General features: G+C 41.9%; 2 protein-coding genes across 3 annotated transcripts; both read left to right on the top strand.

Moving 5' to 3' along the window:
• LOC311497171 (uncharacterized protein) lies at nucleotides 1-8,130 on the top strand. 2 transcript variants are annotated; one of them, XR_014699375.1, is made up of 7 exons: nucleotides 1-5,393; nucleotides 5,640-5,742; nucleotides 5,975-6,207; nucleotides 6,305-6,349; nucleotides 6,688-6,720; nucleotides 7,055-7,549; nucleotides 7,951-8,130. XR_014699375.1 is itself a non-coding variant. In XM_084557353.1 (6 exons), exons 1-6 carry the CDS (start codon nucleotides 5,207-5,209, stop codon nucleotides 7,255-7,257), a joined length of 804 nt encoding a protein of 267 aa, XP_084413479.1. In that variant the 5' UTR covers nucleotides 1-5,206; the 3' UTR covers nucleotides 7,258-8,130. The 2 variants fall into 2 exon arrangements, 1 of the variants encoding a protein (XP_084413479.1); XM_084557353.1 differs by having other exon boundaries at nucleotides 7,055-8,130.
• A 1,817-nt stretch (nucleotides 8,131-9,947) lies between these two features.
• On the top strand, nucleotides 9,948-19,953 carry slc2a3b (solute carrier family 2 member 3b). Its single transcript, XM_084557064.1, has 11 exons — nucleotides 9,948-10,173; nucleotides 10,297-10,457; nucleotides 13,752-13,856; nucleotides 14,988-15,148; nucleotides 15,567-15,807; nucleotides 16,016-16,178; nucleotides 16,385-16,572; nucleotides 17,354-17,458; nucleotides 17,555-17,656; nucleotides 17,769-17,972; nucleotides 18,063-19,953. The coding sequence occupies exons 2-11, from the start codon at nucleotides 10,434-10,436 to the stop codon at nucleotides 18,312-18,314; spliced, it is 1,545 nt and encodes a 514-aa protein (XP_084413190.1). The 5' UTR covers nucleotides 9,948-10,173; nucleotides 10,297-10,433; the 3' UTR covers nucleotides 18,315-19,953.

Below are 19,953 nucleotides of genomic sequence, written 5' to 3'. Positions count from 1 at the left end.
TTGGTAGGAGACGCTATCGGTTCCCAGGGGCAACGCCTTCAGAACTTAACAGAGGCCGATGAACATTCCAGAGCTCTTTAATTTTTGCGCGTTTATTATTTCGGTGGGACAGATCTACGAATACAAGAAAAGTAATAAAGTAAAGCAATGGAGAAAGTTAAGGCGAAAGAAAATGGATCTTACAGGGACAAGCTTACACCTACCGCAAAACAGCGGTAGGTGCGGTCGTGTTCGTGCGTTGTGTTTATTAAGACCAGAGACCGAACCACTGTTTTCATTGATTTATTCGCCGTACTTGGCAGGACAGTAGCTATACAGTCAGTCTCGTGAAACTTCCAAATAACTTGCTCTCACACTGTAGCGCAGGGAGACAGCGCAGGAAAACTGTATTATTATGTATTATGACATTGTGCTACCAACAAGGTAGCATAATGTCATGAGCAGAATCTCAACTACTTTTTAGTTAACATTAATAGTTGGCCATTGAGCATTTTCGAAAAGGCAACAGTTTGTTAGATAGTTAGCTAGGCAGCAAACTTCAGATGCACTTCAGGGTTTGCAACAACATTAACAGCTAAGTGTAGGTTACCTAACCTACACTTCGTAGCTTTAACAAACAACATAAAGACATTTTTTAGAGAACGTACCCGAGTGAAAATGCAGAGAACACTCTCTCATCGACTGGGTCTACCGAGTTAACAACACACGTAAACAATCATGTTTTGCCGCTGGAATCCTGCCAACATGGCGGAGAGGGTGAGGATCCCGCGAGATACCGCGATATCGAGGGGAGGGGCTCTGTACCATGACGACAACTCCTCACTCTCAGCTTCACCAGAGCCCGTCTAACCTGCCCGTTTAACTGCACATTCACTATATAAAAATCACTGGAGGAAAAAGTTCGCGTGGCCGTCGTCAGATTTTCTCTGGAAAGGCTCTTTCGAGGTTGTGGCTTCGAGTCGACTTCAGTAGGCGTGTTCGACTTCATGCAGATCTGACTTGACGTGATGCATGCTGGGTTGTTCATGCTCATTAACCTCGAATATGATTGGTTAAAATGAACTTGTTCAACCCAGCATGCATCACGTCACATCACTTCAGTGAGGCGCGGTGGTTTATGGGATGAGTAGTTCCTTCTCTCGGAAATGAAAATATGTACACAGTCTTGTACCTTTGACTTTTTTTGGACTTTCTCTTCGTTTTTTCACTCGAAATGATATGTTATATGTTTATGAGTTCAGCCGTAGCTGGTTATCTTATGACATGCTCTAAAACTCTTGAGATACGGATTTTTCCAAACGTCAATGGGAGAAATGAATGGGAACCGTACTTCCGGATCCACCGCTCTCTTTGGCTGTGGGCGGTACTGTGATGCTCTAGGCGTGTTCGACTTCATGCAGATCTGACTTGACGTGATGCATGCTGGGTTGAACAAGTTCATTTTAACCAATCATATTCGAGGTCTATGAGCATGGACTGAATAATACTTATAATAAAACAATTTCTGAATAATATTAATAACCTATAGGCCTATAGATGCGCTGTATATACTATTTAAGTGTGATATAGTTATTGTAACAATAGGTCTATTTTTGTGTGATAATACACTGTTCCATTTCAAAGAGTAGGGTATGCATAACTATATCTAGCTAAACAACAGGAAAACCCATTTTCAATACTCCATTTCAACCAATTCTTCCTGTTTCAAAGGGGTTTCAATATCAGGATCAGCAGAAACAGTGACATTTTAACTGAAAAGTAGCCTATCTGTATTATATTGAATGTAAAAAGTGTTGTATCACCCACAACTGAGTTTAGGCAACATATTGTTTTGGGGGAGGCCAAGCCAATATAGTTAAGTGTTCAGAGTTTGTAACACCCATGAATTAATATTGCCATCTAAAACACACAATCAAAATGATTGTTTATTTTTTCTGTCATTCCATACAACCATATTAAATTAATAGTGTACCTGAAATATTAAATTAGAAACTACATTTTATTTTTTACTGAAATAGGTCTAACTGATTTGCCGTTTGTGTTTGATGTTGATTTCTGTTCATTTGTCTGTTTCCCTAGGTTGAAGAAACAAACAATTTAAGGTACGCTACACGCCCATTGTTAACACATGGATAGACATACACTTAGAAAGAGAGCTGTGAAAAAGGTAAGTTCTATACTTGCCTCCCTTCACAATGAGGAGGATGACTTTCATGTCTGTGGTCCTGAGATTGCAGCAGTGAATCTTGGTGAGTCAGTAGACTCAGTAGTTCAGGATCAGCAGGATCAGGGCCAAATATGGGAGAGTGATGATGACTCCCAGAATGATGAGGTCTTGTCACTGGAGGATTCTTTGTCTGATTGGGCAGTTCATTTCAGGGTGCCTTTGGTGGCTTTGACTGCCCTTCTTTCTATCTTGAGAGTTCATCATACTTCACTACCAATAGATGCTAGAACTCTCCTGAAAACCCCTACCTCCTACACCATCCAAGATCTTGCTGGTGGCACTTACCACTACTTTGGCATTTTGAAAGCCTTTGAGAAAAGCTTGCAGCAGTTATGGCCTCGTATTCCAAACGGGCATGTATTCAGATTGCAGCTGAATGCAGATGGATTGCCTTTGTTTAAGAGTTCCTCAGTACAGTTTTGGCCGATCCTTGGCTTGCTACATGGTGTTGTGAGAAAGCCTGTTGTCATTGCTCTGTTTTGTGGCAACTCAAAGCCAAATAGTCTCACTGACTATCTAAGAGATTTGGTCAATGAATTGCAAGAGCTGAGTAAAGGATTTGTTATCCATGGGAAGCAGTGCTTCATAAAGGTGACATCTGTAATCTGTGATGCCCCAGCCAGAGCTTTCATTAAAGGAATAAAAAGTCATACTGGTTACTCTGGTTGTGATAAGTGTGTCCAAACAGGCCTTTATCTTAAACATAGGATGACTTTTCCAGAGGTCAATAGTGAACGGCGCTCTGATTTGGCTTTTGAACTGATGTCTGATGAGGACCATCATGTCATAAGTTGTCCTTTAAAGGGTATAGGCATTGGTATGGTGTCATGCTTTCCTCATGACTATATGCATCTAGTCTGTCTTGGGGTAGTACGTAGACTGTTGGATTTGTGGTTTACCTCTGGTCCTTTGTCTTGTCGGTTGTCGGCTCGTCAGATGGAACAAATCTCAAGGGAACTCATCTGCACAAGAGATTTCATTCCGATGGATTTTGCTCGTAAACCTAGGGGACTTTCAGAGAGGCTGAGATGGAAAGCAACAGAGTTGCGTCAGTTCTTACTGTACACAGGGCCAGTGGTTCTCCGCAATATGTTGTCAACTCCTGTCTATAATAACTTTATGTTGTTATCTGTTGCCATTTTCATTCTCGCCAGTCCTTCATTGTCTGCAGCACTTAATGACTTTGCAGACAAGCTACTTGTGTCATTTGTAACACACTTCAGTGAATTGTATGGTCCTGAATTTGTTACTTACAATGTACATGGCCTAATCCATCTTTCTGAGGATGTTAAACTTCATGGACATCTGGACTTAATATCTGGATTTCCATTTGAAGATTATTTAGGTAAAATGAAAAAGATGATTAGAACGCCACACCATCCACTGGCTCAGGTTATTCGGCGAATCTCTGAGATGGATCGTTTTACAGAGAATGAGGATTTAGGGGGAAAGAGACAGTTGCTAAAAGAGCATAGCCATGGACCAGTTCCATCCTCTGTGGTGGACTCTCAAGTAGTTCAGTATGGAGAGCTTGTTATTAGTGGTACAAAAATCAAAGTATCAAGTGAGGGCGACCGATGTGTAAAGATTGGTGACCACATTGCTTTGATTGAAAACATCCTTCATTCTCTGGGCAAGATTTACATTGTTTTCAGAGAATATGAGTTAATGGAACATTTTTTTGAGTATCCTCTGAATTCACAGGAGTTGGGTATCTATTTGGTAGGAAAAATCTCATCACGGCTCAAAGTCATTGAGATACATGGACATATTGAGAAATATGTGAGGCTACCACATTGCGACAATTTTGTTGCAGTGCCACTACTGCACACAAAGCATAGCTAAAGCCTACTTCAACTGGGCATGAATTTAGCTGATGTTTGTTGCTTTTTTTATTCTTTGTTTGGGCATTCGGGCTACTGGCTTTGCTTAGAGCCTGCATTATTACGGGGCATAAGCACTTAAGAAGCCTACTTGCTCATAAAGACTGCTCTGTCGTTGATTAGCTGTTCTGATTTCTTGTTTGGGCATTCGGGCTACTGGCTTTGCTTAGAGCCTGCATTATTACGGGGCATAAGCACTTAAGAAGCCTACTTGCTCATAAAGACTGCTCTGTTGTTGATTAGCTGTTCTGATTTCTTGGTTGGGCATTCGGGCTACTGGCTTTGCTTAGAGCCTGCATTATTACGGGGCATAAGCACTTAAGAAGCCTACTTGTTCATAAAGGCTGCTCTGTTGTTGATTAGCTGTTCTGATTTCTTGTTTGGGCATTCGGGCTACTGGCTTTGCTTAGAGCCTGCATTATTACGGGGCATAAGCACTTAAGAAGCCTACTTGTTCATAAAGGCTGCTCTGTTGTTGATTAGCTGTTCTGATTTCTTGTTTGGGCATTCGGGCTACTGGCTTTGCTTAGAGCCTGCATTATTACGGGGCATAAGCACTTAAGAAGCCTACTTGTTCATAAAGACCGCTCTGTTGTTGATTAGCTGTTCTGATTTCTTGGTTGGGCATTCGGGCTACTGGCTTTGCTTAGAGCCTGCATTATTACGGGGCATAAGCACTTAAGAAGCCTACTTGTTCATAAAGGCTGCTCTGTTGTTGATGTTGTTTAGCTGTTCTGATTCTGTTTGTGCTAAACTGAATGTTCCTTATTTGCTTTTCCGTTTTTGTGTATGTCCATGTGAAGTTTGTATGTTTTCGTCAATGAATGTATGTTTTTCACAAAAATATGAAAACTTAAAAAAAAAAAGTTTGTTTATTAACCTTACTAACTAACCTACTAACTTTTTTTATTAAACTTAACCTTACTAACCTTACTAACATCTCACTCATGAACCCGTACCTTGCCGTGGTGAGTGGGCTTTCATCTAAACGGGTCACTCAAAACTAAACTTTTCACTCAAATAAATAAGTTTAGGCTATTTTATGTTTCAACAATGATATGTGTCTTGCGTGTTAACCTATTGTGTTTTTTTCCAGATGTATTCTGTTGTTGAATTTGTGGCAACAAAGGAGGTGGAACTGGTTCCCTCTGTATGGGTGACAGATGGCCAGTGTCACTGGCCTACCTCCCAGAGGGGAATGGCCCTTCACCAGGCCATTAAACAGGGAATAGAGCCAGAGCATGGGTGGGAACAGTGGGAGGTCCGGACTCTTTTTGCTACAGGTGGTTTGTCAGCTTAACTAACAAATGTAAATGTAAATACATATTAAGTTTTGAAAATATAAATTCATGCAAATATAAATTAAGCCAGTTGCCTCTAGCTGCCTGTTCTGTGAGTGCTCAAATAATATCATCAGAATCCACCTCAAATTTCTAATTTATTATTGTGTTTTCACTATTGACTAAGATGTGTTATCATTGTTTGGATGTAGCTAACTTACTAATGTGTAGTGCATCTTTATTTTACAGAGAGCTATGAAGAGGGCCGCCGGAAGGTGAAAGAGGCGGAGGTTACCTCAGATCTCCAGTCTGAGGCGGAGGCATCTGGCCAAAGGCCATTGAGGAGGAAAAGGTATGTCAGTTTGCTTAGCACATCAGTATTTCCTGAATTTCCCCTTGGGGATCAATAAAGTATCTATCTATCTATCTATCTAGTATTATCTCTTTGTCTTATTCCCTCTCAAGCCCCAATTAATATCTGTCTTACATCAAACAATATTTAACTGAATTGGTGTAGGTTCTGTGCCATTATACACAAGTTTCCACTTAATTTTGATCAAGTGTATGTTTCTGTCTGACAATAGAAAGAGTGTTCGGCTTGGCCCCCTTGGGGGTTTGGAAGAGGTGGAGTCGGAGGAGGACAGTCCCCCACCACCCTCCAAGAAACTCGCTCCTGCCCCTTTTATCCCCACCTTGAATCCCTCCCCTCAACCCACTTATACCTTCCTGAATCCCACTGCACTCCCTCCTTTCCCCACCACTGCACTCCCTCCTTTCCCCACCACTGCACTCCCTCCTCGCTCCACCAATGCACAATGTGAGTGCATTGTTCTGCTTTGTCACTGATTCATATACTTTATACACACATTTCATGTTACATTTTCCTTGTTAACATTGTATATGTCCCCCTGTAGCACCTGGCCACACCTTTAGATGGGCCCCCCAGCAGACAGATTCTGGTAAGGTCAAGTGATTTCTACTCAATTATAGGGCTAGTCACATCACTAAAGCTGTGCTTTGGCTCTGTGTTCTCCCTTGTTCACTAGTAATGTACTACCAGTTATTTTAAGGAATGCAATATATTTTCTCTAGTAAACTGGAAAATTACACACAATGTACAGTCATACTTTTCCAGGACTGCCCCTATAAAAAGCTAACGTATTTGCCGATGTCCACTTTTTCTGTTCAAGCACATCCGGCACAATCTGCCATTCGCTCTGTTGAGAAGGAGTAGTGAGGAGTGTGTATGTGTGCGATTCATTTCAACACCATGTTATTCTTTTTTTTTTTTTTGTAGGACTACAGGGCCAAAACACTGGGGACACACAATGTAAGCGCTGAATATGAGTACATTTTCTAATTTTCTTGACATTGCCATTTTGGCTGTACTTGGCTGTTTGTTGCTGGTGGTGATTAAGTAGTTGGGCTAGCATGTAGTAGCCTGAAAAACTGGATTTAATTCCCATCTTCCACTGTATGCCCTTGAGCAAGGCACTTAACCCCAAGTTGTACCGGGGACAATGTTGTCCCTTGTAGTATAATTTACATATGTAAGTCACTTTGGATGAAAAGTGTCTGCTAAAAAAACTAAATAAATAAATGTTATAGGGGTTTGTGTTGTTTGTATTTCATTTTAACATATAGTCAACTTATTTTTTCTGTAGTAGTACTAAAAGAGGTGCTGACCAAGCTGGAGATGGTGCTGGACCAGCAGTCCACCATCCTCCGGCTGCTCCAGCATCGGGAGGGGACAACTGTCACCACTATAGAAGGCCTGCCACTCCAGGACATCAACCAGCTCCTGGTCCTGGAGCAGAGCCTCCAGGACCAGGATCAGAGAGACAAAATGGTGAGCAATTTAATTTAATTTAATTTAAAACAAGGAACGATATGCATTCAAACACAAAATACTCAACAACTGTGGCAGGACAAGAAATTGACATTTTGTTTATCAGAAACTTGATCGAAACGGTTGTTTTTCTTTTAAAATCTGTTTTAGATCAATTACCTTTCACTTATTGGTGGTGCAGATGTGCGTGACTGCACATGGCGGATTTTGGGACGGGTTATTTCGAATGGGCTGGCCAAGGGGCTCAACTGGAGGGGAGTCCATGGAAAGACCTCCTTGGCCAGCCTCCATCTGAGGGAGGTGATTATTGGTAAGTATATGTGGGCTCAAACAGAATTTTGATATCAGATGTTGAAATAAGCTTAAAGGAGAATATTGGCGATTTTTCACAGATCTCTTAACAGCTAGAGCTACCAGGCAGCTACAGTGCTATGCTCTGGGGACATGAACATGGGGACTCATGCACATGCCCCCAGAGAGTAGCGCTGTAACTGCCTGGCAGCTCTAACTGTGAGCAGTTCACTGCATCAACTTGAGCTAAGTAGATCAATTGTTTGGGTTTTTTTTTCTTCATACTGACAGTACTCGTGAGCTCGAGAAAACAGAGATCTATGTGAAAAATTGTGGGAATTCTCCTTTAATACCACACAATGGCAGTATGTATTTATGTATCCATTCCATATCTATTTCCCATTTCCATTTATACTAAAGCTGCTGTACGGCGAAACCCTTTTTCAGCAGCTGCATCTGAAGCAGCTGTTGAAAGCGTCATGAAGAGGTGGCTGCAGCTGGCAGCAGACCGCGAGGGAGGTCGAAAAAGGAGGCTCCTCGCAAAAGAGAACGTGTGATTGTGTGTGTGTGTGTGTGTGTGTGTTCAAGTTCAAGTTCAAGTTCAAGTTCAAGGTATCAATCAATCAATTTGTTATCAATTTGTAATCATTTTTTTTTTATTGTCTTTCTGTTATTATGTGTGTTGTTTCTGTTAATACAAGTTTTTTAATGAATTTCAGTTTATTGTCTTTATTGATGTTTGACCATTTCTGGGCCAATACAAGCCCAGCCGTCACTCAGCTATACCAGTTATGTAGTGTGTGGGCCAGTACAGGCCCGGGGGCCCAGCCGACACTCAGCCAACACTCGGCTACACCAGTTATGTAGTGTGTGGGCCAGTACAGGCCCGGGGGCCCAGCCGACACTCAGCCAACACTCAATCATATCAGTTTTACAGTGTGTGGGCCAGTACAGGCCCAGAGGCCCAGCCGACACTCAGCCGACACTCAGTTATATAGTGTGTGGGCCAGACCTGGGCCAACAGAATGCATGACAGTCATTTTACAGTGTGTGGGCCAGACCTGGGCCGACAGAAACAATAAGAGTCATTTTACAGTGTGTGGGCCACATCTGGGCCGACAGAAACAATAAGAGTCATTTTACAGTGTGTGGGCCACATCTGGGCCGACAGAAACAATAAGAGTCATTTTACAGTGTGTGGGCCACATCTGGGCCGACAGAAACAATAAGAGTCATTTTACAGTGTGTGGGCCAGACCTGGGCCGACAGAAACAATAAGAGTCATTTTACAGTGTGTGGGCCAGACCTGGGCCGACAGAAACAATAAGAGTCATTTTACAGTGTGTGGGCCAGACCTGGGCCGACAGAAACAATAAGAGTCATTTTACAGTGTGTGGGCCACATCTGGGCCGACAGAAACAATAAGAGTCATTTTACAGTGTGTGGGCCACATCTGGGCCAGAGCAAATTTTTTGTGTCATTTATCAGTGACTGGGCCAGTGCTGGGCCGGAGGCCCAGCCAGAACTGGGCCAACACCCAGGCAACCCTGAGGCAAGGTAGTGGGCCAGAGGTGGGCCGATCAAATTTGGGAAGAAACCGAGTGGCTTTTGAAGTGATCTCCATTTTTCTGTAGAATGTGCCAAATTCCACATTAAGATTTAGGTGCACTGTGAAGATTACTGTTGAGGAATTATTAGGGCTCCCCGTTTGTTTACCACCCACTGAGCTGGTCTCATGATTTCTGCATGACCGGGCTTTGTCTCAGGACTCCGGGCACATTGCCTTTTGTTCTCCCGCCCCCGGTGGGCAGCTGACGGGTCCAACAGGAGCACAGAGACCCCTTTCACCGGCGCCGTTTGTTCAGCCATCTCTGGTCCGTACGCTCGCCTGAGCACGTCCCCTTTCTTCAGCTGAGCGGAAACGCATCTGCGCTGATGATGCCATTACGACACGAGTCGACTAAACCCGAAGTGACTCGAGTGTCAGAAACGGAAGTTTTACGCACAGGGATGCTTCTGTCAAAGTATGAGTAAGAGACGGCAACGTGCTCGAAAACGTGTACAGCTTCCTATAAAAGACCCCGATGGCAAGGAGGACTTAACATTTGTTATAGCAAACTGATTTGGGGAATAATCTGACGCCGAATACACAGAGGCAAGAACAACATAACGGTAAACAAACAGTTATCCTCTTTAGTATTATGATTAATTTGTGTGGATTTTTATTTATTGATTTATTTTTTTTTAAAAAAGAAAAAAAAGTTTTCATTTAGATTATCAATCATTTTCTAATCTAATATCTTTGAAGCAGTCAGCTGCAAACATTTAAAAACTAAAACTCAATGAATCACCTGTTGCTCCATCGCACCTCGTGGGTTATTATAGTCTCTGCAGCCCACTGAAATATGGCTTTATTCTTTGTATTTATAAAAAATAAGCAAGGCGGCACTAATTTATTGTGAATAGATGAAGTTACATCACTTTTCTCCTCTTAATTTCATAATTAGAGAGCCCAGAAGGAGAGGGTGAACACGGAAGCAGAAGGGAGGGGTTAGCAGTAATTGTGTGGTCTTTGACTGCAGTTGAATTCAGTGCGAGTTGAAGAGCAGCAGAGATCACTACACTGTCTGAGTCCATTGTCAGGTCTGTAGTTTATTGTACTCAGTGGTAGAAGCTATGAGATACGGGATTTGCTTTTAGATTTGAATATACTCCAGAAAGATTGTAATGAAAGACGTTACTATAATGCGTTTGCTTTCTTTACAGGATTTCCTGCTGACTGTTTGCACAGAAGTGTGTTCACAAGGAGTCAGAGACATCCAAGTTCGTCCAGCTCCATTTAAAGTGTCTCACTATATCCTGTTGTTCTCCTGAATATCTTCCATCAAGCAGCAAAGCTCAAGATGCAGCAGCTGGAGGATGACAAGGTAAAGTGTTTCCTAATTTAACTGTTGCTGCATGGTGTTTTGAATTTTGACTTTAATTTGGTTAAGGTGGATGTTTTAGTTTAAAGAACTACAAGATTAAGTCAAAAAACGATTATACGACACAAACAGGCACACAGGTTTACACTACAAGTGTCTGTATTTTTCCATCCTGGCAGGGGCAGGAGGTACGAGACAAGAGCTAAATATTTCAGGATGTGACTAAGACTGGGCGAGGGGACTGTTGGGTGGCAAGTCTGAACTTGACCGTGTTTTAGTTTCTTGCATTAAATTGCATGCTGCAGCAAGGTGGGATTAAGGAATTGTGACATGACAGAAAAATTGGGCGAAAGATATGCGGGATAGGCAAGTTAACAGCACGAGTATGAAAAGGAACAACTCCCAGAGATAACACGCAAACGGGAGTGTTTGTGATCATTTTTAAATTTAAACACGTCATTGGTTATAAAAATATACCTGCTACCTCGGGACCTGTGCCTTCACAAACGTTTGCTGTGGCTTGTGTTTCGTAACAAGTTGGCTGCAGTTACTTCACTTTCATGGATGTTACTTAAGATTTTTACATCAGCTGAGCAATTGCAAGATGACATTAATGTGGAAGTTGTCTTCAAAAAGGCAGGTGGCTGTCGAGGGTAACTTTCTATTTAATTGTTCAGTTTGAGAGGGGAAAAAAAATGAACTGAAGATAGGCACCGGCAATGAACAAGATAGAGTTTTGAAGTTAATTCTTGATCTCGGAGCAAGTGAGACAACAACTGAACCACAAGATCCAATAAGTGGCTGTTCTGGAGCTTTCAGTCAATGTGATCTTTGTGAGTAGTGTAGTGTAGTAGTGTTCAAATAGCCATATTGTCTGGGCACTTCACTTTCTAAGTGCCTTGGTAGTCAGTGGTAGTTTTCTTTAACATTTGTACGCATGCCGTACAATATCTGCTGCAAACACACATTTGAACGAGTACGTATTAAATCACACATGTTGTTGGAATGTCTTTGCAGATATTGAGCAATATGTAACTTGGTTGCTATGAACCTGCATTGCATAAACAGCCGAATTGCGACTATAAATGCAGGCCTGTGCAACCACATACCTCACGACATGTCGATACAGCCTCTGAGTCAGCTCCGTTATGGTTGTAACATACATAACACCTCTTACTCAGCCAGCCTCTCCCTGATTGGATACACTACCGTAGCAAGAGACTGAATTAAAAGTTCAGGAGTCTTGTCTAAATCCTATTTACACAAGCATGTCTCAGCAGATGCAGTTAATAGTTCTATACACGCGGACACGCACACATACAATGCATCCGTTTAGCTCCAATGCACACAGAAGATTAAACATGTTGATGTGATGATAATTCTCTGTTTCTTTTCCTCTCTTCGCTGCTGCTGCTGTGCATTTATAGAGCTTGTATTTCCTATTTTTTATCACGTCATCATGCATGTAGCTTTGCGCCCGTCTATCTCATGTACTTCGCGAAAGATTAAGAAGATTAAGAAAAACCTTTATTTGTCCTGCAATAGGGAAATGCCATCATACAAAAGTGCAGAAAAAAGTATCAAGAGTAAGAAGTGTAGGGTATAAAAGACAAATAATAAAATAAAATAGAATAAAAAAACACAAGTACTAGCATATATACAAGAAGTATTGAATTGCACAGATGATTGTCAGATATTGCACAGATGGACCAGGTGTGACTGGGTTATGAAGTTGTACTCAGTACATAGTAAATATTAAGAGTGTTGGACCCTGAGGTGTATTAATATTGCCCATATTAAATATGTCCGTTGTGAAGGAAGGAAATGCCATCTGAATCTTTCCTTCATGCAGCGAGGGTGAAGCAGTCTGTCACTGTAGCTGCTCCTCAGTGCTGTCAGGTCACCATGAAGGGGGTGGTACTCATTGTCCAGCATGGATGTCAGTTTAGCCAGGACTCTCCTGTCACCCACCTCCCTCACTGAGTCCAGAGAGCAGCCCAGACCGAGCTGTATAAAAACTGTAACACCAGTGCATTCCGCTTGTTTTAGGCCATGATATTCCTCCGAGAAACATAGTGTAACTTGATTAAGATTATCAGCTACAACTGTGCAGAAATAGTGTCTGTTATCAGCCCAGTGTCATTATTTTGAGTAATTCATTGCTTCCTCCTGCATGCTGTTTCATTCTGAGCCATGTGGTCCTTTATGATATCCTGATATGAATAGCCACAAGCGTTAGGCACTAAAAGTAAATTTTCTGTTGGTTCTTTGGGTTCTCTGGAACTCAGTAAATCAAAAAAAGGAGATGAAAGAACGAAACAGTTTGTTTCAGGGGAGTCATAGTGTGTGAGCTGAACTTATGAAGTCAAAATGTTGTTCATAATGAGGCAGTTTTCCCAATAACATGCTTCTTGTTATGCTCAAGGAATGTGGTATTCAGTCTGTGCAGATAGGAATATCACGGTAAAACAGTAGGACATAGCACTTTGTGTTTGTCTTGGTTATTTTGTTGCTAGAAGTGTCTGTTTTTTAGTTGACAGTTATTAAAACTGCACAAAACAATGTATTTGGGGCGTTGCTTTGTCGAACTTGTGCTGAAACAGCAGCAGATTTAGAAAATAGATGGATTAAACTGGCTGATTAAAATGGAATTCCTTTCATTAATGAGCCTATTTGGACATTTGCCTTTGCTTATTAGACTCCGGTTATGACGAAAAACTTCTTAGAAATCTGCGAGAGATGAAAGAGATGTAGTCATTAGGTTAGATCAGAAGTGTTTGGGGGTTTCATTTTTGGCATGCTGCCTCCACATTATGTGCTTCATATTCACCAGCCACTGCTTCAGTTCTGTTTGACTGGATACTTTTGCATATTGCATATTTCACTCACCCTGCCATGTAAAGGATTAAAGTCAGGTGTATTAGCCCGTTATAATGAGCTATGTTCTCTTTAATTCTGAAACCAGCAGGAGAAAACATTCACAATAGGATTTTGACTTAACTACTTAACGGAGAAATACCTCGAAGCCACAAATCATGGAGCGTGTGCAGTGTTATAACACTTAGCTTTCACAGCAGCTCTGCAAGTCTGCAGATGCTAATGCAGCGATCAGAAACCAAGGAGCCAGAGCAGATGCAGAAAGGCTCATTGTGTGTAATTTTGAGAGTCACTGTAAACAACAAACTCTTTGTAGAGCCAGGAACAGGCCATGCCCACTGTTCAAACTGCACACAGCATCCATCTGGTTATTGCAGTACTGTTTCACAACTCAACTTTGTCTGTGGTCTCTTTCAACAGCCTAAGAAGAAGATAACCCCTTACCTTCTCTACTGTGTTGCAACAGCAGTCATCGGCTCACTACAGTTTGGATACAACACCGGCGTCATCAATGCACCGGAGCAGGTGTGTGGAGACATTGAATGAAGTTTTATCCTGAACATTAAGTGTTTAAATCTTTTACAGCAGCATCAACAGTCTTTAAAGGTGTATGAAAAGGTTCTATATTAATATAAGAAGCATCCCTCTGATTACATGATACTAACTGTTACGTCCCTATGTGTGTCCAGGGGAAAATCAGGGACAAACACAATACAACCAAATGCTCAAGTCTGGTGTAAAAAGAATTTAACAATATTTATTGAAATACAAAAAGATGACTAGACAAAAATCTCCTCCAAACAAAACAGTGGGGAAGATTTTTTAGACGAGATGTTTTTAATGCGCTGTGTCTCACTTGGGGCTGTCAACGGTGCATTACTTTAAAGCAGGGGTGTCAAACTCATTTTAGTTCAGGGGCCACGTACAGCCCAATTTGATCTAAAGTGGGCCGGACCAGTAACATATAGTATAATAACCTATAAATAACGACAACTCCAAATGTTTCCCTTTGTTTTAGTGCAAAGAAGAACAAGTAAATTATGAAAATATTTATAATTAATGAGCTATCCTTTTACAAAACATTTTATTATGTTCATAAGCATCCAGTAGGTTATTAGTTGCTTGGTGCAGTAAAATTCCTGACGGAAAAGGCTCCCACTGAGCATCCAGTCTCTCCAGCAAACAAAGTCGTGCAGGCAGGCACGTAACTAAATCACACAAACTTAAAACACTATAGCTTATTGAACTAAGTTTTAGCGGTGACTTTCTTTCTCACTCCGTCTCTCTCCTCTCGGTCCCATTCACCTGGTTACCCGGTAGGTTAACTTGAACATCATTAATAGGCTAATCAAACAGATTGTCACCTGTCCATACCATTAACACCACTAGAAAATGGTTCTATGTAATTTCTGCATTTTACACTTTGCAAATTCGTGCCACGGGCCGGTTTTGGCCCGCAGTCCGTATATTTGACACCCCTGCTCTAAGGGATTGCTAAAAGCTGTACTGCCCCCGTGTGGAAGTGTCCAAAAATCTCTTAAACCTCTGTTACATCAGTTAGACCTTAGCTGAAATGTTTCATCTGTAACCAGAACACAAATGTTTTCCTGGAATCAGCCTCTACTAACCACGCCACCTATTCCATTGTTTTCACAGAAATTGCGTGCATTTTTTCACAATGTGTCGTATGAGCGGTACGGAGAGCCTTTTACCAAAGGAACAAACACCATGGTGTGGAGCTTTGCCGTGGCCATCTTCAGCGTGGGAGGCATGATAGGCTCCTTCTCTGTTGGAACCATGGTCAACACATTTGGCAGGTGAGAAGATCAGTAAAGACATCAGTCGGCCAAGTCATACTATTGATTGTTAGAGCACTTTTACTGAATATGAAAAGTATTAGTTAAGGGAGCAGCTATTTTGCTCATTCTTCCTGCTCAGTTAGTCAGTTATTCAAAAAATGCTGATGATAGATTAAAACATGAATCAATAACATGCTTTGAGAGGATTGTAATCTTTGTGTGATAATTTCTTATACGGTGACTGATAGTTTTGGACAGGACAAGACATTTGCCTCCAAAATTGAGAATCTCTGATGAGCATTTTCTCATTGCTTTACCAGTAACATGTTGTAGCTCTCATTTCTTAATGCATACTATTTAGACATGCTTTCTTTTTTGTTTTTCTGTTAACTATCACCGACTTTGTACAAAAACCTTGTTTGTTTCTTACCTGCAGGCGAAAGTCCATGCTGTTAGCTAATTTTCTTGCTCTGGTGGGCGGCGGTCTGATGGGACTGTCGACTCTGAGTCAGTCTTTTGAGATGGTCATTATAGGCCGCTTGATTATCGGTGTGTTCTGCGGCCTGTGCACGGGTCTTACGCCGATGTACGTGGGCGAGATCTCTCCCACCGCTGTCCGAGGAGCCTTCGGCACACTGCACCAGCTGGGAGTGGTGATTGGCATCCTGGTGGCACAGGTACACTATCACAGTTACTGTAGTTTGTGTTCATGTTTTGTTGCTGTGAAAGAAGTTCACATGCTGAATGAAATTGCGGAAGAGCTCACTTTTTGTTTATTTTTTTTATTTAAATTTTTTTTTTTTAGAAAATGAAAAGAATTTTATCTGACATGAACACATAAAAGTCTGTTTGATGTGCCTCATTCTTTGTTGTCTGTGTGTTTAGATCTTTGGTCTGGAGTTTCTGCTGGGCTCAGACACTATGTGGCCTCTGCTGCTCGCTCTGACTGTCCTGCCCGCTGTGCTGCAGACCATCATGCTTCCCTTCTGCCCTGAAAGCCCTCGTTACCTCCTCATTGTCCTCAACAAGGAGGAGGAGGCAAGACAAGGTCCGTTTTAAGTCAGTTTACGTACTATCAATGCACGATGGCAATATCATGAATGAAACTGAATCGGGAATGACTTGTATTTTTAATGATGTGTGGACCTGTGAATGAGGTGGACCTATTACATGCATGATGTTCTAACACTGTTTTATCTGCATTTCAATGTTGTAATTGCCTTCTCTGTATTCTTCCATTCCTTCTTCTTGCAGCCCTGGTCCGCCTGCGTGGCTGTGAAGACGTAAGCGATGATATTCAGGAGATGAAGGAGGAAGGCATGAAGATGGCCTTGGAAAAGAAAGTGACCGTCTTAGAACTCTTCCGCTCTCCAAACTATCGTCAGCCGATCATCATCGCCATCATCCTCCAGCTCTCTCAGCAGCTATCTGGCATCAACGCTGTGAGTAGACGCCATATCTTAAGGATATAATTATCACATGTCAGTCCGTGTGAATCGAAAGAGCGGTCTTTGAACTCAAACATGAATTTTTAAAAGAGCATTCACTGAAATGATGCAAATGCTTCTGACAAGCTCTTGACAAGAGCTTGGCTCCGGGCAGAGTTAGATTGAGTGGAATAATTTAAGTCTCCAGGGATCAATGAAAGGAGGCCTTCACAGTGGTAGTTAATAGATATTTTGTTAATAAGGTCATGGAACCTGCCTGACTAAATGCATTAGCAGTTGTTTCTGACCTGACAATCACAGTAAAACACCAGCCGCCTGCGGCCAGACCCTGCACCATCGACTGAACTCTGACAGCCACATTAACACTGATGACACTTATCACTCACCATCAAGGAGCCAGCACTGTTTTACATAATGCAGCATGCTCCCCTGTCTTGCTGTTCCAAAAACTGCACATATCAATACATTTCTATAAGCAGTGGACCAAATGACAATGTGAGATGAACCCACACAGCATCATCAAACTTAGACTTGCAGCAGACAAAGGAAATACTCTAACATACGCAATGCGTGAGTAGCTTGTAAACATGGTGGAGCAGGAAGTCAGTGGCACGAGACAAAAAAGCCACATGCAGATATAGGCCATATTTCCAGAACAAGACTACAGGTGATTGCTTGGTGTGTTGCTGTGTGATACATTTGCAGTATCAACTTTAAAAGATGAAGATATGTCCGTTTTGAATTTGTCTGCAACAACTTATTCTGTATCTTTCAGGTATTTTACTACTCTACAGGAATATTCGAAACTGCCGGTGTAACTCAACCCATCTACGCCACCATAGGAGCAGGAGTGGTCAACACTGTCTTTACTGTAGTCTCTGTGAGTGTCTGACTAGTATGCATGGTGCCTTAATCAAATGGGTGTTTTATATTTTGTTGATAATCTTGTGTTAATCTGTCATTTTGATTCTTCCAGCTCTTCTTGGTGGAGCGGGCGGGGCGGAGGACGTTGCACTTGATCGGACTGGCTGGAATGGCCTTCTCTGCCCTCATCATGACCATCTCCCTGTCTTTGGTGGTGAGTGGCTGCTGTTGTGTTCTTCATGTCCCGTGAGCTTATTTGCCTAAAATGAAAGTTCACGCTGTTGCTCTCTGATCTTTACCTGGTTCTCTTTTTTTTCTCTGAGCAGAAGACCAACCAGTCTCTGAGCTATCTGGCAATTGTGGCAGTGTTCGGATTTGTTGCCAGTTTTGAGATGGGTCCAGGTCCCATCCCTTGGTTCATCGTGGCGGAGCTCTTCTCTCAGGGACCTCGGCCTGCTGCTATGGCTGTCTCTGGTTGCTCCAACTGGACCGCCAACTTCTTGGTGGGGCTGGGTTTCCCCAAACTGGAGGTACTTGTCACATTCAGTACACCTGCAGTCACACGTCGAAATATTGTTTATCTGAAAGCTTTTCTCATAACAAACATCTCTTTCTCTCAGGAACTTTGTGGCCCTTACGTCTTCCTCATTTTCATGATCTTCCTCATCCTGTTCTTCATCTTCACCTTCTTGCGAGTCCCCGAGACAAAAGGAAGGACCTTTGACGACATTGCCCAAGGATTCGCAGCCAAACCCTCCCTCTCCCCGGTGCCCGAGGCGGTCGTTGTCGGCCTGCCAGACAGCAAAGAACCTGCACCCATGTCCCCCACAGAGAAGTTTCCCATGGTGGCTCTCCCTTCAGAGACGCAATAAATAACTAGATAAATGAAGGAAGACTTAGCGTACAAGACAGACACACACGTTTATAGTCCATAACTCGACAAATGTTTGTGTTTGGAAAATCCATGTCAGTGTACTAATGCAAAATTAAGATTTTATATTTGTATGTATATTTTTAGAGTTCCTCTTCTTTTAAAAATAGATAAAGACTTGTTTTTTAAATAACTGATGGAATACCCTCTAAACATGCTTTTAGCAGCAATCAAACTTAGCCAGCACTTAATATTGCTAGGTCCATGCATTTTGCCACATAAGAGGATCAACCTATGTTCAGTCTTGACCCGCAGGCTTTCAGCTCCCCTCAGTGTTAAAAGGTTGTAGGATTTAGGGGTTTTATGTATTGAGGTCAAGCTTTGAAAGCCGGTTTTGGAGCCTGGTAGTTTGACCCAAAAAAAGGCTGACTTGCTGCCCTGTGTGCCTGCCTGATGTGCCTTGCTGCCAGGGGGAGGGAACCATGTTGTCTTAAGTAGAAAGCATAAACATGTAGGAAGCGCTGCAACAATCCCTCTCCCCTTCTAAAACAGCACTGACTATACACTTAGCATAAATAGAATTATATGTCCGTAAAAACTGTTTCTTGTTGCACAGCACCCCCTCACAATAAAGGATGTTTGTACTTGTGTGTTCTTTGCGTTCAACAGTGCTGAATAAGAAGCGACACAAGGGCATCTTTGTTAGTATGTGCTGTCTGTGTCAAATATAATATTTGTACGAGGGTGTGAGAGGTTTATTTTGTCACTGCCAAGTCTGAACAAAGCCTCTCTCTTGTCTAGTAAATTTAGAAATGATAAAACCTCTTTAGTTTTTGTATTTCACTGCAGGGTACAACCAGTGTCAAAAACAAGTGTCTTAATGCAGTCGTTCACAGCTCACATTACAACTTTTGGGTTCAGAAATCTCAGGTGGCTAAATGTGTTCCAGTATAGCTGTTACGATTTAGAAAATACATTGATCCATCACTGTACTTGAAGCTCTTTCAACAACAGCTATTACAGCATAGGTTAAAAAATAAAAATGTTATAAAATCACTATAAAAGTGTTTTAAAGTGCCTGTCAGAACATTAACTATGTGAGATGGTGGTGTTGAATAAAAACACTAAGTCCACCGTATTTATTAAACAGGCACACGTGTCATTATATGTATTTGTCTGTAATTGTCAGAAATGATGTGTATATATTGCCTTCAGTTACTCCATCAGGATCTGCCGTGGTGGCATAGTGTATAGGCTGATAAATGTTGCGCCAGTGTTAGCGTCTTGATTCTGGATGTGCACGCACTGATAAGGAAGCACTTTTTGTTTGTTTTTTGTTTGAGCTTAGCAGCGTTTTGCTTTCACTTCGGCAGTCGAGCTATTTTCTGATAATTGTTTACACCATGCGTGGTTACTTGTAAATATGCAGTATGTGTTGGGGAAGCTTTTCTGTATTTGTTCTTGATAGTCCTGTTAAACTGCCTATTTCCACTCTGTTTTTTTCTTGCACTCTAGACGTACTGTTAACTCAGTATACGCAATGTTGCTTTGCAACTCTGCTCAGTATTATCATTTTTAATATGTATATCGTGCTCTGTTGCTGTCCTTTATGTGTCAATAAACATAAGACGTCACGTTAA

Source organism: Chelon labrosus, assembly GCF_963514085.1.
Source record: "Chelon labrosus genome assembly, chromosome: 12".
NCBI lineage: Eukaryota > Metazoa > Chordata > Actinopteri > Mugiliformes > Mugilidae > Chelon > Chelon labrosus.
Note: the sequence above shows the minus strand (reverse complement) of the source record. Positions and strands in the feature narration are given on the sequence as shown.

Bases quoted from the DNA above. Each gene is read 5' to 3' on its own strand.
- slc2a3b (XM_084557064.1), top strand. From the start codon at position 10,434: ATGCAGCAGCTGGAGGATGACAAG. The intron at 15,149-15,566 runs GTGAGAAGATCA...TCTTACCTGCAG, and splicing joins ATGGTCAACACATTTGGCAG to GCGAAAGTCCATGCTGTTAG. The intron at 16,573-17,353 runs GTGAGTAGACGC...TGTATCTTTCAG, and splicing joins AGCTATCTGGCATCAACGCT to GTATTTTACTACTCTACAGG.
- LOC311497171 (XM_084557353.1), top strand. From the start codon at position 5,207: ATGTATTCTGTTGTTGAATTTGTGGCAACAAAGGAGGTGGAACTGGTT. The intron at 5,394-5,639 runs GTGGTTTGTCAG...TTTATTTTACAG, and splicing joins CCGGACTCTTTTTGCTACAG to AGAGCTATGAAGAGGGCCGC. The intron at 6,350-6,687 runs GTAAGGTCAAGT...TTTTTTTTGTAG, and splicing joins CCCCCAGCAGACAGATTCTG to GACTACAGGGCCAAAACACT.